Genomic DNA, 15,472 nt, shown 5'->3' on the forward strand with positions numbered 1-15,472 from the left:
CAATATCAAGGAAACCCCAAGGAAGTTACTGCACAAAAAGAGAGATTCCACTTCTAAGCGCCAATTTTTATACCAGAATATTCAATCAGTGGAATAAGAAAATCAGTTACATATAAAAATAAGAAACACGAGTTAGAAGTTTCTCATGTTGAATTACCTCTGGGGGAAAAAAATGCAGTTGGCTGCTATTAGCTGCAGGGCAAGTTTATGCTAACATGACTATTAGCACAATTTCTTGTTGTGAGGCTTGGGAATTTCAGTCAAACTGGAATTGTTTTTACTCTCATTTATTAGATTAGCACCATGTTCAGATAACAAGGAGAGTTAGTTCAGTTCCATCATGTATTTCTGTTTAGTTTTCCACAATGTTTTGCAGTCTAATTTTAAATGACTCATTTCAAACTAACACAAAGTAATGGTAATAAAAGATAAAATGTCAAAGAAGTTATTTTTTTCTGTCCAAATCAAAGCCAGAGAACAGTCTGAATTTCTATAAGTATATTTTACACGGGACAATACAAAACATCAACTTACAAAAGAATTTTTGCCACAAATATTTCAAAGGTCACATTCACAACAGATGCTGATGCTTTAATCATTCCTGAAGTGAGGCATACACATAGGTCATTCCTTCTGCAAACCTGAGAAATTTCTTCATGATATATGTGCCAATTAAAGAGACTACAACTTGTGTACAGCACTGAGTTACAATGTACTTCTGCTTGCATAGGAGAAGAAAGCTTGTCATCTCTTAACTGCTCCAGCATTTACAGAAGTCAGAAAATCTGTAATCACACTCCCATGAAACAGAACCCCTCCATTTGAGCGCATCTTCTCTAGACTCCTGTAATAGCTGCTGAAAGTGCAAGAAGGAAAGAAGCAGGATGAGCCAGGCCCATCACTGGTTAGTTCACAGACAGATGGAAGCAACCAGTAGTACAACGTCCCAGGAAGTGTTAGAACCACTAATAACGAGAGCATGGAAGATTTACAAAATGTAACGCTTGCTCAGTTAGTGCTAACATTTATTCACTTTTAAGTGACTACACACAGGCCAAGGGACCTTTTTGCGATAAGTCTCTCATACTGGTATTTAAATGAAGTTAGCAAGTGGCAGATGCCTAATTTCCTCAGGACAATTATACACTGGTACTATCAGTGCAAATAAGAAATATGCATACAAATAAACCCTTGACTTCAAACCAGCCCATAGCTTTTGGCAGTTCCTAACAAGCCTTTCCTGCCCTCTCAGTATGTATAGAGCAGTTTACACGCTATAAATTTGTATTACTACATGTAGATACTGCAAGAATTTCAACTGCTGTAGCATCTGCTTTGCAGGTTTACTGTAGTATCTTGACTAGGCATTTCAATTTTACCTAAAAATTCTCCCATACCTTTGATCTGTTCAGGTATTAAAATAAATCTCAAGGACCTTCAAAGAAAAAAGCTCTTGAAGTTACAAAGAGGGAAGCACCAATGTTTGCCAAGTACCACAAAAGACCAATTTTTTCAAAGGCAAAACATATTCTGTTCATTAATCATAGCTTCCTATAAGGAAGAGACCTTTTTTTCCCCCTAGCAGCTCACCAAAGTAAAATAAAATAAAATCAGCATGTGTGTGGATATGCTTTTCAATTTGGCATGTGCGTAAGTGAATGTCTGCATTCTAGAATGCTGCCGTTGGCCCCTGCGCATCAACATCACCAAGTAAGGATAAGATTGAAAATAACACGTACACGTCGTTAAGTACCTTACTATCCACAGATACGTAAAGACATCAGGGCAACTGTGTTTTTCCTCTTTGTAGCTGAAGCCATTTCATTTCCTAACTGGCAGTGACTTGCCACACACTTGTGACAGACATATTGCTATTCTGTGCAGTGGAGTAATACTTCGGGCTATGCTTGCGTTTTGAGTAAAAGGCTGATTATTGACAATGCAATGCCACACCACCATTGTTTCAGTCACGCTGTGTTTGTTCAGTGCTATATTATGACAGCCAGTTCCTTATGTTCTTGGGGCAAAATGGGACAATAACTTCCAGCCTGACAGTAGTTCAGTTAGCTTCTCTGCTTTTATTAACAAGCATATAATATTAATTGGCAAAACACTGAATACAAGCTTCACTATCATAAAATCAAAACATTAAGCAATAATCCCAAAAGGCTTATTCAGACAAAACTAGCCACCAATAATACAAAAATTACACAGCAACACAAAGCATAAAAAATTGTAAACTTTCAAATGAAGCTAAGCCAAAAATATGGTTTTACACTGTGACAGTTCCAGAATCTTTATTATGCCACATATGAGGATAAAGGCTTAGTGGTTGCACTGGCTTATTGTCCCTTAAGATTATGCTTAATATAATCTTGTTGCAAAATGAAAAAACAAACTCTCCTTTTGTCCAGATAAGTCACTTGAACTAAAGATTCCATTAAACCAATGCCTTGAGTTTCAAATAAAAATAAAAAAAAAAATACTGGAACATCAGTATTCAGAAAACAGGGCTCCTTCCTTCAGCCACACTTAACTGTTTGCATGAATGATCCCGCTGGTTTCTGTGGTTATTAGTAAAGCTACCAATATAAGTGTTCACAGAACTGGACATTTATTTCCTACCCTACCGCTAGGATCCGGACAGGTCATTGTGGCTTTGACAGATTTCCAAGAAGCCCTAAGGATGATCAAGTAGCAGGACCAGAGCTTTAATTTGTACATAAACAAACAATAACTCCACAGTAAAACATTCCTGTCGACTTGCCACAAGATGCAAGTTCCTATAAAGTTTTTGTACTGATTGCAAGTTTTGATTAAAGCAGAGATTGAAGCACTGTTCCATGTTCCTTAATGTAGTTCTCTCTCCAACTTTTTACTTCAACAACAGATCTCAAGACCTTAGTCACAGTTAATTATATCTTACATAGAGATTCTAGTGTATGGGACAATTTTTTGCCCTGTTATCAACTTTAGGCAGACTAACTGAACTGTATGTTGCATTAACATCTCCAGTGAAACATCCAAACTGAAGTGATTACCTGAGGAAATACAGAAACTTAACTTCTCTGTACAGTCAAGCCTGCTGTACAAAATGCATTTTAAGTACTTATTAAGATTCATCTCGCTGCTGTACAGGCTGGTTGGTTTTTTCCTATTATATTTAGCTCAATGGTAAGATGCATAATGCTGTAAAATAGGCTAGTTGTGGTTATACTTATCATCTGGTAGAAAAAAAAACTCAATGAATCTCCTAGGATTGTTATAACATATCCTATGTTGTTATAAAGACAATAAGAGTCAGATAAGCTTTCAAAGGCTCATAGCCTACTGGAAAAAAAATAGCACCATCATAGTTGTAGTCTGATATTTTTTATGGTCCCATATCCCCAGAGGTGATAGTGTTGTGTATACTATTGCACAACTAATAAAAATAAATATTCCCAGGTTTGATGGCACACAAATATACCAGACATAACAATGGCACAAAACGTTTTCAGATAGGCTGCAAGTCTTGCTGATTGCTTCCACAATTCACATTAAGGTTTCTTGCAAGATCATTTATTTTAAAATATTGCTGACAGATAGTTCTTGTACTTACACAAATTTAAATCCCACACTTCACTCTTAAAATAAAAAAGGAACAAATCAAAAAACCACCCCCCGAAATAATAGCCCCAAATAAACCCCCATTTGAACAAGTGAGAAAAGCCATCTACATTCCTTTTAAATTTAACGGTAAATAGATGCTACATTTACAATTTAAACATATGCCTAATAAATGTATGTTTCAAACCTATTGCACAAAACCATAAAGTAATGCTCTTTATCCATACAAAACAAAAACATACAAATAAAAGCTACTCAAACTCAATGTAAAAGGAAGAAGCTTGTAAAAACATCTTACAATTTCATTTTATATGCCCGTAAATAAAGCTGGACCACTGAAACCAAAAATACTTGGACGGTAAAATAAGACAGAAGGCTTAAAATAGAATAAATAATTTTATAAAGTTAAAATTTAAAACCCCAAATCTTATTTAAATTCAATATTATATATTCTATCTGAATTATCTATTTTTAATGAAACTATATTTAATGAGACTTTGAGCCTGGGTAATTCATCAGTCTCACTGCTGCTGACAATAACGCAACAAGATACTTCTTTACTGCAATTTTTTACCAGCGTAAGTAATTGTGAAAACTACTTCACAGTAATGGCATCTTTATGAAAGCCAAAATAAACTAACATGATCTCACTAGGACTAAGAGATATCTATGCTCAGTCCAACTTTTAGTCCAACTTTAAACAGTATCAGGATTATCCTGCCCAATATAATCTTGATATAAATTAAGTGTCTCTTAAGCTTCACAGAGGTGAAACAAGGCTCTGACCCAAAGGAGACCTCCCTCTGACCTCAATTCAATTGCACTGTAATCTTTTAGTAAGGCTAAAGGAAATAAACATATGGTCCAGACAAAGTCACATCCCTCCTGAGGGAGAGTTTCTGTAGCAAAGATGTTGTGACATGTGATTTAGAAAAATAACTGGGTGGTTTTGTATTTGGTTTTGTTTTCTTTTTACTGGTGAGGTTTTATCAGATTAAACACATTGCAAAAGCAGTTACACACAATTATAAGCAAAAAACCCCAGCTGTAGGTATTAATACTGGCTTGAATTTATGTTTCCATATAGGTATAAACAGAATTTTCAACATCTTGATAGCACCATAACAAATTCAAGTGATTCTAAAGATGGTTATAACTTAGAAATATATGTTCTGTACTGTAGATTGTTACAGCAAGAGATAGATTTGAAAGGGTTCTGAATTTGCGTGTTCGTAACTCATTTCTCAGTTGCACAAGTACACAGGGAAGTACTAAAATCCCAATGTACTTCAACAGCACTGCATCATAGTTGTGCAAAAAGTTTCTGCAGTACACACATTCTGAGGTAGACAGATCTTACACACATATATATATATTTGTTTTTATGCATTTATATATCCTGATTAAGGTGGTTAATCGGAACGCTTGTCTGGCGGCTTTAATTTTATGTCTACATCAGGTACAGTCAGTGTCTGTATACTCAGTGTGCACGAGGGTGGACACTTACAGCCCTGTTCATACTCTTGGTGTCTCACTGGCTAGAGCCAGTCCCTTATTTACACTAGGACAGTAACAACAACAAACAGCTCCAGAAAGGCCCAGTATGTCAGTCTGTGTACACATCCACACCACCTGCATTCACTGTTTCATGAAAAGATTATAAAAATGGTAGACCCATGATCTCATTTGTTCTCTTCTGCCAGTTCAAGTAACATTAAAGACAGAAAAAAACCCTAAAATACATATATCTGAGTCCACAAACAGTAAGGCAAAAACAGAGCCAAATTCGATTCCATTGCTCATATGCATGCACACACACCTCCCACACCCAAACCTAGCTACCCAGCCCGGATGTGGAGTTCTGCCTAACCCAAACATTCAAATGCAGCTATACTATACCCTCAGCTGCAAGAACAGCAGCACTTTTTGGCTTTTGTGTGGCTCTCCTTTCCATCTCTACAGTTCAGTAGGCTCCTTTTCATTCTCTGCTCGCATACTTTTTGATTTCCTTCCCATTCACATCTGTGACCATAATTAAAAATAAGGAACCCTGTTTTCGAAGGTAAACACAAGTTGGAGCACCCCTTCTGCAGCAGCAGAGCTGAGAAAGGACGACTGAAGACTCCAAAGAAGGAAATTATGGGACACATGCTGGGGAATGTGGTGCTTTGAAAACTCAAGAAGAGGAAGAGGATTTAAAATGACTGGATAAACCCCTTGCAGTATCAGCTTCCTGTTATTGAATAACAAGTACCTTCTAGCAGAAGAGGGGAAGGAATACAGCTAGAGGAAGCAGGGCAGTTACAAGCAAACTTGTTTTCTTATCCAAAGACAATTTATCAAAAAATAACAGGGTTTAATAGGAATAGCAAATAGCACTTTCAGCTGACTGGAAAACTCTTTCAAAAATTAGAAGGTTAACTATTTCCAGCTGACAATAATATGGCATGGCCTGTTTTCAGTGACTTGACACCTGTGCCAGACAAATACTCTCACAATCACACTATATATGCTATACTTTATACAGCTTGCAGAAATCACTTTCAACTACTGTTTTTAAAAAGCCAACTATTTCAAAAAGCCTTACAAACAGTGCAGTGAACCTGCTAAGTGCTATTGAGGGTGCATTCTATAACATATATAGTTATATATGTGTATGCACACATATATACATGCATATGTATTACCTTGCATCCATTAGGGCTGATGCAAGCAAAATTATCAGTTAAGGCCAGAAGGTGCTAAAATAATCTTGTCTGACCCCCCTTCTCCCCACCCCCCAAGACAGCTAGGATTTGCACTAAAGAAAATGCTATGGTTTCATAAGAAAACTGGTAAAGGAAATACAAAGCTGCTCATAATGATCTGAGGAAGTTTTAATCAGTGAAGTGAAAACTGTGCAGTATCACCCAAAGTTGCCCAAGAGCCAGTGTTTAGTTAGTTAGTGAGAGCAAATTCTCTCTAAATTAAAAACTGATTTCTGCAAGCCACACTACATGAGAAATGTTTGGTTTTTTTAAAAGTTCACAAATCTAGCACTTTTGAGTATTTGTCATTATGTGGTGCAATTTATGCCACAGCAGAATATCGGGGCACATTAAAATCAATTGAAATTATTTCTATTAATCTTACCAAAACAACATGCATAGGGGATTATCAAAACTTTAGTACAACACAACGTGAGGGAGAGCAATGACTCGGCAAAAATGACAAACTTATTGGTTTCCCAGATTTTCAGAAGTTTTCAATGCAGCATAATAAATTATCACCAGTCACTATATCATTCGGTATGTTCAATGCTCTACAGAACAACTTGAATAAAGCCAATGCAATCAGGCATACTATGTAAGACAGTAACACTTTGCAAAAATATAGTTTTTTAAAGATTCAGAATGTGAAAATTAACTAAATGCAACTGAAAGCAACCTTTTAAAATCACCCCACAATATTCTAACTTATTTCTATGTAACTGTAAGAGATAAATCAGGCTGAGCTACATGGAACTGTGAAGTGTTTTCAGTATCTGTAAACTTAGTGCTGGTAGTGTCGTGTTGAGTTGCAACGTCTTTCTTCCATACAAAAAGAGTATAAATATTTTCTGTCCAGAAATCTAGGTAATACATCCCTAGAAGAAATAGTCAGAAGGACAGTCTGCTATGAAAGCACTACAGTCTTCCAAAATTATTCAGCTGGTTTGTGTCATGTGATTAGTGATGCACTAAGAAGGTGCCAGATGATCGTCTCTGCAAAAAACTCTGTCCAGAAGGACAATAAAGTTCTCCTACAGCAAGTCCATTTTGGGTCTGTAATGTAGCAGTAGAGGTGCTTTCTGCAAGACACAAATATCAGATAAGTTAAGAAACAAAACCAGAACTAATCTGTTCAGTAGGCAAAGCTTTTATTTCATAAACTAAAGCTTAAATGAACTATCAGAGTAGCTATCTGACCTGTCAAAATTTCACCAAGACAAAGACAGGACGCAATTTCATCTGTGGAGCTCAAACAAGTGATGAAGAATCCCTTCCCTTTTGCCTCAGGAGCTGATCACCTTAAGATCAGTTCTACCAGGTCTTTTTAACTTGGAAAACCCATTACCAGTAAGGGAGAAATGCAGCTGTCTAGAAAGCAGCATAAGAGCATGTGGTACTTCATATTTAACAGCTCTCTTGATTCCTCTTCTGTGAATGTATCCATTGATTTTTTTATGAATAGGTAAACTTCTAACATCCAAAACATCCTGCACCAAGGAGCTCTGTGTCTCACGTAAAGAATCGCTTCCTCTTCTTTGTTCTGGACCTCCCACCTCCCAGTTTCATTTTACATCCCCCACCACTTTCACTTGAGAAGGGAGTTTACAGTTCCATTTTCCATGTGACTCACAATTGCATAGATTTCCATGATAAAAGTGAATAGTAGACTTCTACAGATGCACATCAATTTGATGTTCGTTTGGTTGTCTTTTTTGATTTCCCCCATAAAAATCCCTAACATTTGCTCTGTATCCTTTTATATTTACTTACATTGAACTTAAGGTACTCATTAATCACCTGTCACTCAGAACTGTAAAGGCTTGCTTCAATCCTTTGTCATCTGTCTGTCTTCACTATCCGAAATAACCACAATGTTGTCCATACACTGTTACTGCACTACTCAAATCCCTTTCCAGGTCATTCAGGAACATCACACAAAACAGAGTCCACTCGTGACCTCTCTGCATTTCTGTTGACTTCTATCCTGACTGTTGACTTCTATCCTGTGACTTTTATGGAGGTCCATTATTTTTCTACACAAAGACAGAAAAACGCTTCCCTACTCCCACCTGCACCTCTTCTAGATATGCATCCAAAGCCGTGAAGTGGTTCTACCTCAGTGTACACTGTAAGCTCAGACTGTGTTGCTTGTCCATTAGGAACACTAACTCCTAGTTCAAATATCCGCAAATACACATACGCTGACTCTGCACATGTGACTTGCAAACTAAAGTATTCAATTTTGCAATTCATTCTTAAACCCATTTCACTTGAGTTGCTATTATTAATGTCATAATTAATATTCAGAATGAATGCCCCACTGTTCAGTATTCAGTTTTAACGAAGTTGTTTAAAGAAACCACAAGAAGCAAGCCAAAGATGTACACAAAACATTTTTCATCAGCCCTGTTTATGCCTCCTAAACACTGCTAGAAGTTTCCTTAACTAAGGCAGACAAGCATTGCAATTACTGACTCTCCTTTATAAGTCAAACAGCCTTCTTGAGCTACAGAAATGTGTTGAAAATTTCTGCTTTTTCTGCATCACAATCAATTTCCCCACCTACACGGGTTAAAACCAGTTTTACCTGAAATTGATAAAAATAATACTTTCTTGTGGCTTCCGCTTCCTTTGCCAGACTTGGTACCAATTTGACAGTTGATGCAGTGTTCCTTTTTCCCTTGCAATTAATATTTAATTCCCCTTTCCTTCATTTTCTTGGAAACAAAACTAATACTTGGTGTTTAAAGATGCTGTATTAGATATTTATTAAAGTATCTTTTTATCAAGTTTGCAGTTACGGCAGTATAGTTCCAAATGATGCCTATTTTATAAACATTTGGCCACTTCATGATTTACTTGAAACCAACGTGTCATACCTTAAATCTCCATCTAGTAACAACTACAAACTTGAGCGTGTGGTCCTTGCCAAGAATCTCTTCATTGCATAATATGTCCAGCTGACAAAACAAAGACAACAGTTAATTCATTGAGACACAGAACATGAAACAATGTATTTCAGATAATACTACAAATGTTTGACAAGAGTTTTTTTTCTCTTGAAGACACTGGAACTGTTAATTTTATAAACAGGTGGCTTTCTGTTACAAGGGTACAGTTTTTTTAAAAAATGTCTGCCACCTCCTTCATATACTATATTTATGGGTTTTTTGCAGATACTCAATAGCCATTTTTACTTTTCTATCTTACTGTTGAAAGTTCTTGATATTAGAAACAGTGAGGATATAAAAACATGAGGATAATATGACTCCTAATCAGCTGAACTACAATAGCTGAACATGAACTAAAACAGGGAACATGCATGAAAACAGTAAGTTCCACCAAGGTGGCTTATATTAGCAACACTTTGCCACACAACCCAAGAAGTCCTGAATGTGCATGCAGTCTACTTACATGGTTTATCTAATCGGCAATAACTCAAACCTGCAAAAATCTATAGCAATCAACCAAGTGCCCACAAGCTTAAATTCTCCTACTATGTACCCATTACTTGGTACTGGTACAGTGATTACACCACAATTTATGTAGTCTTTAAGAAGGTAGGAAGGGATGGGAAAGGAATAAAAAGTAATCCTGAAAGTCTATTCCTTCACTAAAAGCCAAGCAGGTTGTTAAATCACAGACTGGCACAGTGGAATGGAGGGCTTAAACACACACAAAAAAATATCCCCTTTTGAACAGTGATGGTAGCTATGTTGCTGCTGGGCTACAGCCAGAGTCAACCACTTCCAAGCCAGCTGAGGACAAGACAGAAGATACAATTTGGTTTCTGGAAGACACATTGGACTGGAAAGCAGATGATTTGATTTGAATTAAAAGTCTTAATGAAATTCAGTGAATCAGTGGCATAATGTGTGGTTGGGACACGGAAGCTGAGAGTCCATTGAGATGTCTAGAGACTGTGACCAAGACCCAGCAAAGTGGTAAACAGAGGCTCCATTCATATGTTTGCCACTGTTATTTCTGAAGCTGAACTAGGAGAAGTGCAGAGAATTGCCTTTTTTTCTGTACCTTTCACCCTAAATTCTTCCCATGATTCCAAGTATTCCTTGCAAAGGAAGGTAATAGTAGGTATCTGATAACACTCTGCTTGTGGGAGGCAGCAACTTTGGGTTGAGCTTCACTGACAGCATAGAAAGGAACAAAATATTTGTGCTGCTTTCTCATAAGCTGGGCTTCAGTAGTGTTAAAGTGTTTGTAACTGCCTGTCCCCTGCACTGAATCTCTGAAAGGGTGGGGTATACCTGACTACAAGCTGTCAAACAAAGCACCTTGCCAGAGTCCATTTCAACATATGTGGAAGCACATAACCAAGCCTTTTAGCTCAACTATTTATATATGGACTTGAAAAGATGCACTGCAAACTAAGTGGCAAGTCCTGTATAGACCCAAGAAAGGACAAGAAAATGGCTATGTAACATATAATTCAAGAAACAGTGTATGCTTCTGTTTTCTGAAAAGAAAATCAGACTAAAAGACATTCCTTTGCAAAGGAACAATCCCACACTTTTCTTAAGGTTTTTATATCTGCAAAACAATTTTAAAAAATTAAAATATTACCTCATTAAAAGAAGAAAGGTTAAGTTTTTTGGCAATGAACTTCTTTAGATGCAAGACTGTTGCTTGTGCTGAGCAGCGAATCCATTTTCGTTTCAATCCACGCAATTTGCTGCTATTGCATTCCAAACAGATGCTTACCTTCAGGAAAAAATAAACAGTCAGAGTTGGCTGGAAGAATTTTCTGCAGTCCTCATTATGTATTCCACATGCAGTTTTTATTAATACAACAAAGTGAAAAACTACAGTACTAGTATTCCTTAAACTGAAATGCCTGTATTCCTATTAAAAAAAACATTTTCTAACATCTTGTCAGTTTAGTTATCAGCACTACTGCAACGAAAATGGATCTAGACAAAAAAGTTCAAGAAAGAATTTTTGATGTTGGAACAAGGCTGCTCAAGTCCAAATTCATAAGCTGCCAATAGCTCAAGATGACCCTATGTCAAAAGCTAGAGTAAGATAAAGAGTAAGTATATGATTGCTTATTTTTAATGATTGCTTCTAACATAGCTTCTTGCTTTTAATGCAACTGCTAAATCCAGTTTAAACCAGACTTTTAACACATGTTTAAAAGAGAATTTAAAGTTTAAAAAGAATGGATATAAACGACATAACTTTTTAAAATTCTAAAGATTATCCCCCCCAAAAGGTGTCTCTAATTTCTATGCTTCAATTTTCACTTCTTTTCTCATCTAGCTATTAATTACTTAGACTAAAGCTCTTTGTGATGATTTACCTTATGTACTAAGAGGATCTAGTACTAGGTACAATCCCTTTGAAAGTTCCCTTACATTATAATTGAAAAGAAAATTAACCCACGTTTAATTTACTCTGGACACACATAACAGGAAAACATAAAAAGGATGGCTTGTTTATCCCAAAAGGAGATTTCACTTTCAGACATGCTTTGTGTTTAAAACTTAATGGTGAACTTCCCAGCTTTCATACTATTTTTATGGTATAGGGCTAACACTGTCTTAGTATTAGAGGCTTAAAACAAAATAAATAGTAACTTAGTAAAAATGCAAAAGGTTTTATTCATAATGATTGATACACGTTCAGCTCAACTTATCACAATAACACTGGGATACACTCCTTCAGAACGGGAGCCAAATAACCTGAATCATTTTGAAAGCAAATAGATACTTTGGAAACTCACAAACAAACAGAACTATCAGATCTTAATGCAAATGTGTTTGACATATTCTCTGTTCCTGCCAAAACCCAAAGATGAAACTCATGCTTACACATAAGCATTGGGCAACACTGCATCTTGTTTGTATCACAGGACAGAAAAAGTAGCTTGAAACAGTTATTTTTCTTCTCTGGTAGCTTACCAAAGCACTAAAGCTAAAATACAAGATAAAACTAAAACATGCCCTATGAGCTCACCTGTTCGTCGCTGCGGTGGTAGTCATTATCTTCTTCCTGTTTTTCCTCAGAAGTTTCTTTGTTTGAATTTTCATCTGTTTTAGTTTCACCTTAGATAAGAAACCAGACATATGGGATAACGTTCACCAGCAGCTTGTAATGCTAATATGATTAAAACAGCACAGCTCAGGACTGCAATATAGAATAAACTTTGCTTTTCCCAAATTGTGCTTATCTGCTTTGGCAACACTAGCTGGCAACAGCCCCACGCATAAAAGAGAGGGATACATACAGAGCGCAACCTTCAGTTCAACTGCTAGCAGCCCAGAACCTGGGTAATTTCAGAGAGTGCCCATGTAGGCACTACTATGGAGATCTCCTTCACCAAGACTAATATGCTATGACCGGGGGGGGGAAGATTCTGTGCACAAATAAGGGACAAAGTAACAATCCTATACTCACCGTATATGATTGTACTAAACCAACTAGGCACATACCTCCAACAGGTCTGTTCATTAATTTACTAGCCATCACCCACCCAAGACAGAATAAATAAAGGACCATTTACCATTTCGATGGGAATCTAGGTGCTGTTTTGTAGAACATGTCTCCCCTTTGATGTCCCCTGGAACTTCCATGCCCAGTTTGTGATAAAACTCCCTTTGCTTTTTCATTTCCGCTGTTTAAAATTGTAAATATTAATCCCTGTAATAAAGTCCTCATGCAATATTTATGAAGTTATTCCAAATCCCTTCCCTCTTAAGTGAAACAGGCTTGCCAACAAGTAGTGGCATTGTCAGTATTTACTACTCTTCTATCTTTGGTATTGTATCACGTCATGCCTGTATTTTTCAGAGTTAGAATACTACAAAGTCATCTGTAGAGCTACTATTATAGCATTCCTATTAGAATGAGATAGTATTTAAAACACTGTATCTTCTTTTGAATCCCTTCCACAATATTTCAGTCAAACCATTGTTTTTGAATTTTTATTTATAGTTCTGATTTTCTATATGCTAGAAATAATTTTTAAATAACCTGTTTAATCTTATTGATGTTTGAGAATGTTCTGGTTTTGCAGCTTAAATGGATTAAAATACTCTATTTAAATAAAAGTTGTCACAGACACTAAGACAAAAAAATCACTGAGCAGTGAAAACACAAATTGAAAGTTACCAGCTAAGAAAGGACTCACAGAGTAGCAGAAACTTCACTGAAACTAAAAGCTGTTCTGCATTACATTCTACCTCTGAGGATTCTAGACAGCTGGCACAACAGGTTTAAGTACACAGTTTAACAAGAACAAATGAGAGTCACAGTATGGCAACATTCAAAAGCTGAACTCCCATTGTGCTTTACATAACACCACTTTTCAAAGAAATATCCCATCTTTCCTCCCACTTCCACCTCCCCCCAATTCCTGCTAGTACAGGTATGAAATTAAATTAATCACTACAAACGACACAAATGAAGGAATACGGTTTTCCATTGTATTCTTCCTCAGTTCCCCCCCTGCATTTTCATCACCTGAAACTTTTTTTTTTTTTTTAGGTGTTAAAGTAGTATGTGCAAAACAACCTCTAAAAAAGGTCATACCACAACCTACCTTCTTGGAGGCCTGGCACAAGTTTGTAAACAATATCTTGCATTGTTCTGTCATGACTAGCAAGAAAAAAACAAAATCAAAAGTTTAAGTCAACCATCTTCATTCAAAACATTTATCTTAAAGAAGTTCCAGTACTAAATTGATGTAAAATCTTTAAAATCACCTAAGAAAAATTTAAATTCTCAAATCAGTATTTTTATCAAACAAGAGAGGACAGTAATATGAAAAAAAATATGAAAAAGTACAGGCTAAGACAGAAACCCAATGGAAATTTAAGGAAGAATAGTCTTGGACACGTGAAGGATGACGCCCCATGGAACACAGCCTCCTGCATCAAGGTAAGTATGTCAGTAATAATTTCAAAATTCTTTGACAACTTTGAGGTAAACTCACTTTTATTACAAAAGAATCAAGGATAGTCTGTTTCTTACCCCTACACACTCATCTCTCACATTTCTAGATAAGTTATCTTCACTAGGCTTTTCCAAGCACGCAAGAAAACAGCTCACAGAAAACGACCACAACAATAAAATTTTACTTTGCTCTTAAAGGCCAACATTTTAACTGTGAGCAACATTATGTAGCTCAGAAGCCCGTATAGGTAGTGTGGCTCAAATAACAGAAAGGTAATAATCCCACTGGAACTGGAACGCAGCAGGACTGGTTAAGATTCTAAACTTTAATTCCCAGCTGACCTAGACAAAATTCTATTTTAGTCTCAAATAAGTCACTGTCTGAAATAAACAAAATATTACCCTAAATTCCAATGGATAAATAGAATCAAACATTTCAAATGTCTGCCTCGGCTGCTGCAAGGTCATCACCCCAATAGAGTTTGCAATACCAAATCCTACATCTGACTTAAATAGGAGAAGAGGCTTACAAGAGTGGTCTCAGGCTTCTCACCACCTGACATAAGCACTTCATAGCAGTGGAGACCAGTGAACAAATACAGAAATGGTGACAAATGAAGAGATTTACAATTAACCATTACAATCTTTTAAGTAGCACTACAAGAAGAATCAAAGTATCATTAATTCTAAAATTCATGTCATTTCAACCAGCAGCAATCCCATTTGCACAGGCTGGCATTTTCAAGTATCACACACAGATTGCAAGAACATCTCCAAAAATATTTCAACATAAATGAGTAAATCAGTCATCACTATTAGATCAGAGGTGAGAATTTAACAGCATTCAGAATGTGAAATAGGAGACACATTTGGTTTTCCTATTTTCCAGATAATGGGAGATGAATAGGAGTGCAAATCTACTTTCTAAGACATATTGTGAAACTCCTGACTGCCAATTCTTCATTAAAATATACATATATCCAAAAGTAGGCTGGGCAAAGGCTGTTTCAGTCTTGAAGGGGCAGTATTTTATAACTAGTTCAGGCAAAATACTTCCTTGAAAGTGTATTCAACGACCAAAAACAAGTTGCGCATTTCTTTCTAGCTGTTCTCAATTTGATAATGTTTCCTTGCCCCTTTTAGCACTGAAAACAAGCTTCTGAACCAAGGCACCGCTGTATTCCTGTAGCTTTACAGAAGAC

The 15,472-nt window shown here is 36.5% G+C and overlaps 1 protein-coding gene across 8 annotated transcripts in view; it reads right to left on the reverse strand.

Moving 5' to 3' along the window:
• Positions 1–516: 516 nt before the first annotated feature.
• PCGF3 (polycomb group ring finger 3) overlaps positions 517–15,472 on the reverse strand; it is a 60,023-nt gene continuing 45,067 nt past the window's right edge. For all 8 annotated transcript variants that reach the window (XM_087742358.1, XM_087742360.1, XM_087742359.1 and 5 more), the window contains 6 exons: positions 13,918–13,973; positions 12,880–12,990; positions 12,333–12,421; positions 10,941–11,078; positions 9,239–9,319; positions 517–7,438 (listed from right to left, as the gene is read on the reverse strand). In XM_087742358.1, the coding sequence (XP_087598484.1) occupies positions 7,391–7,438; positions 9,239–9,319; positions 10,941–11,078; positions 12,333–12,421; positions 12,880–12,990; positions 13,918–13,973 (523 nt within the window). In that variant the 3' untranslated portion in view covers positions 517–7,390. The remainder of the gene's footprint in view (positions 7,439–9,238; positions 9,320–10,940; positions 11,079–12,332; positions 12,422–12,879; positions 12,991–13,917; positions 13,974–15,472) is intronic.

The sequence above is a fragment of the Nipponia nippon genome, unplaced genomic scaffold, assembly GCF_047370975.1.
Source record: "Nipponia nippon isolate SJK-2023a ecotype South Korea unplaced genomic scaffold, ASM4737097v1 scaffold_8, whole genome shotgun sequence".
Lineage (NCBI taxonomy): Eukaryota > Metazoa > Chordata > Aves > Pelecaniformes > Threskiornithidae > Nipponia > Nipponia nippon.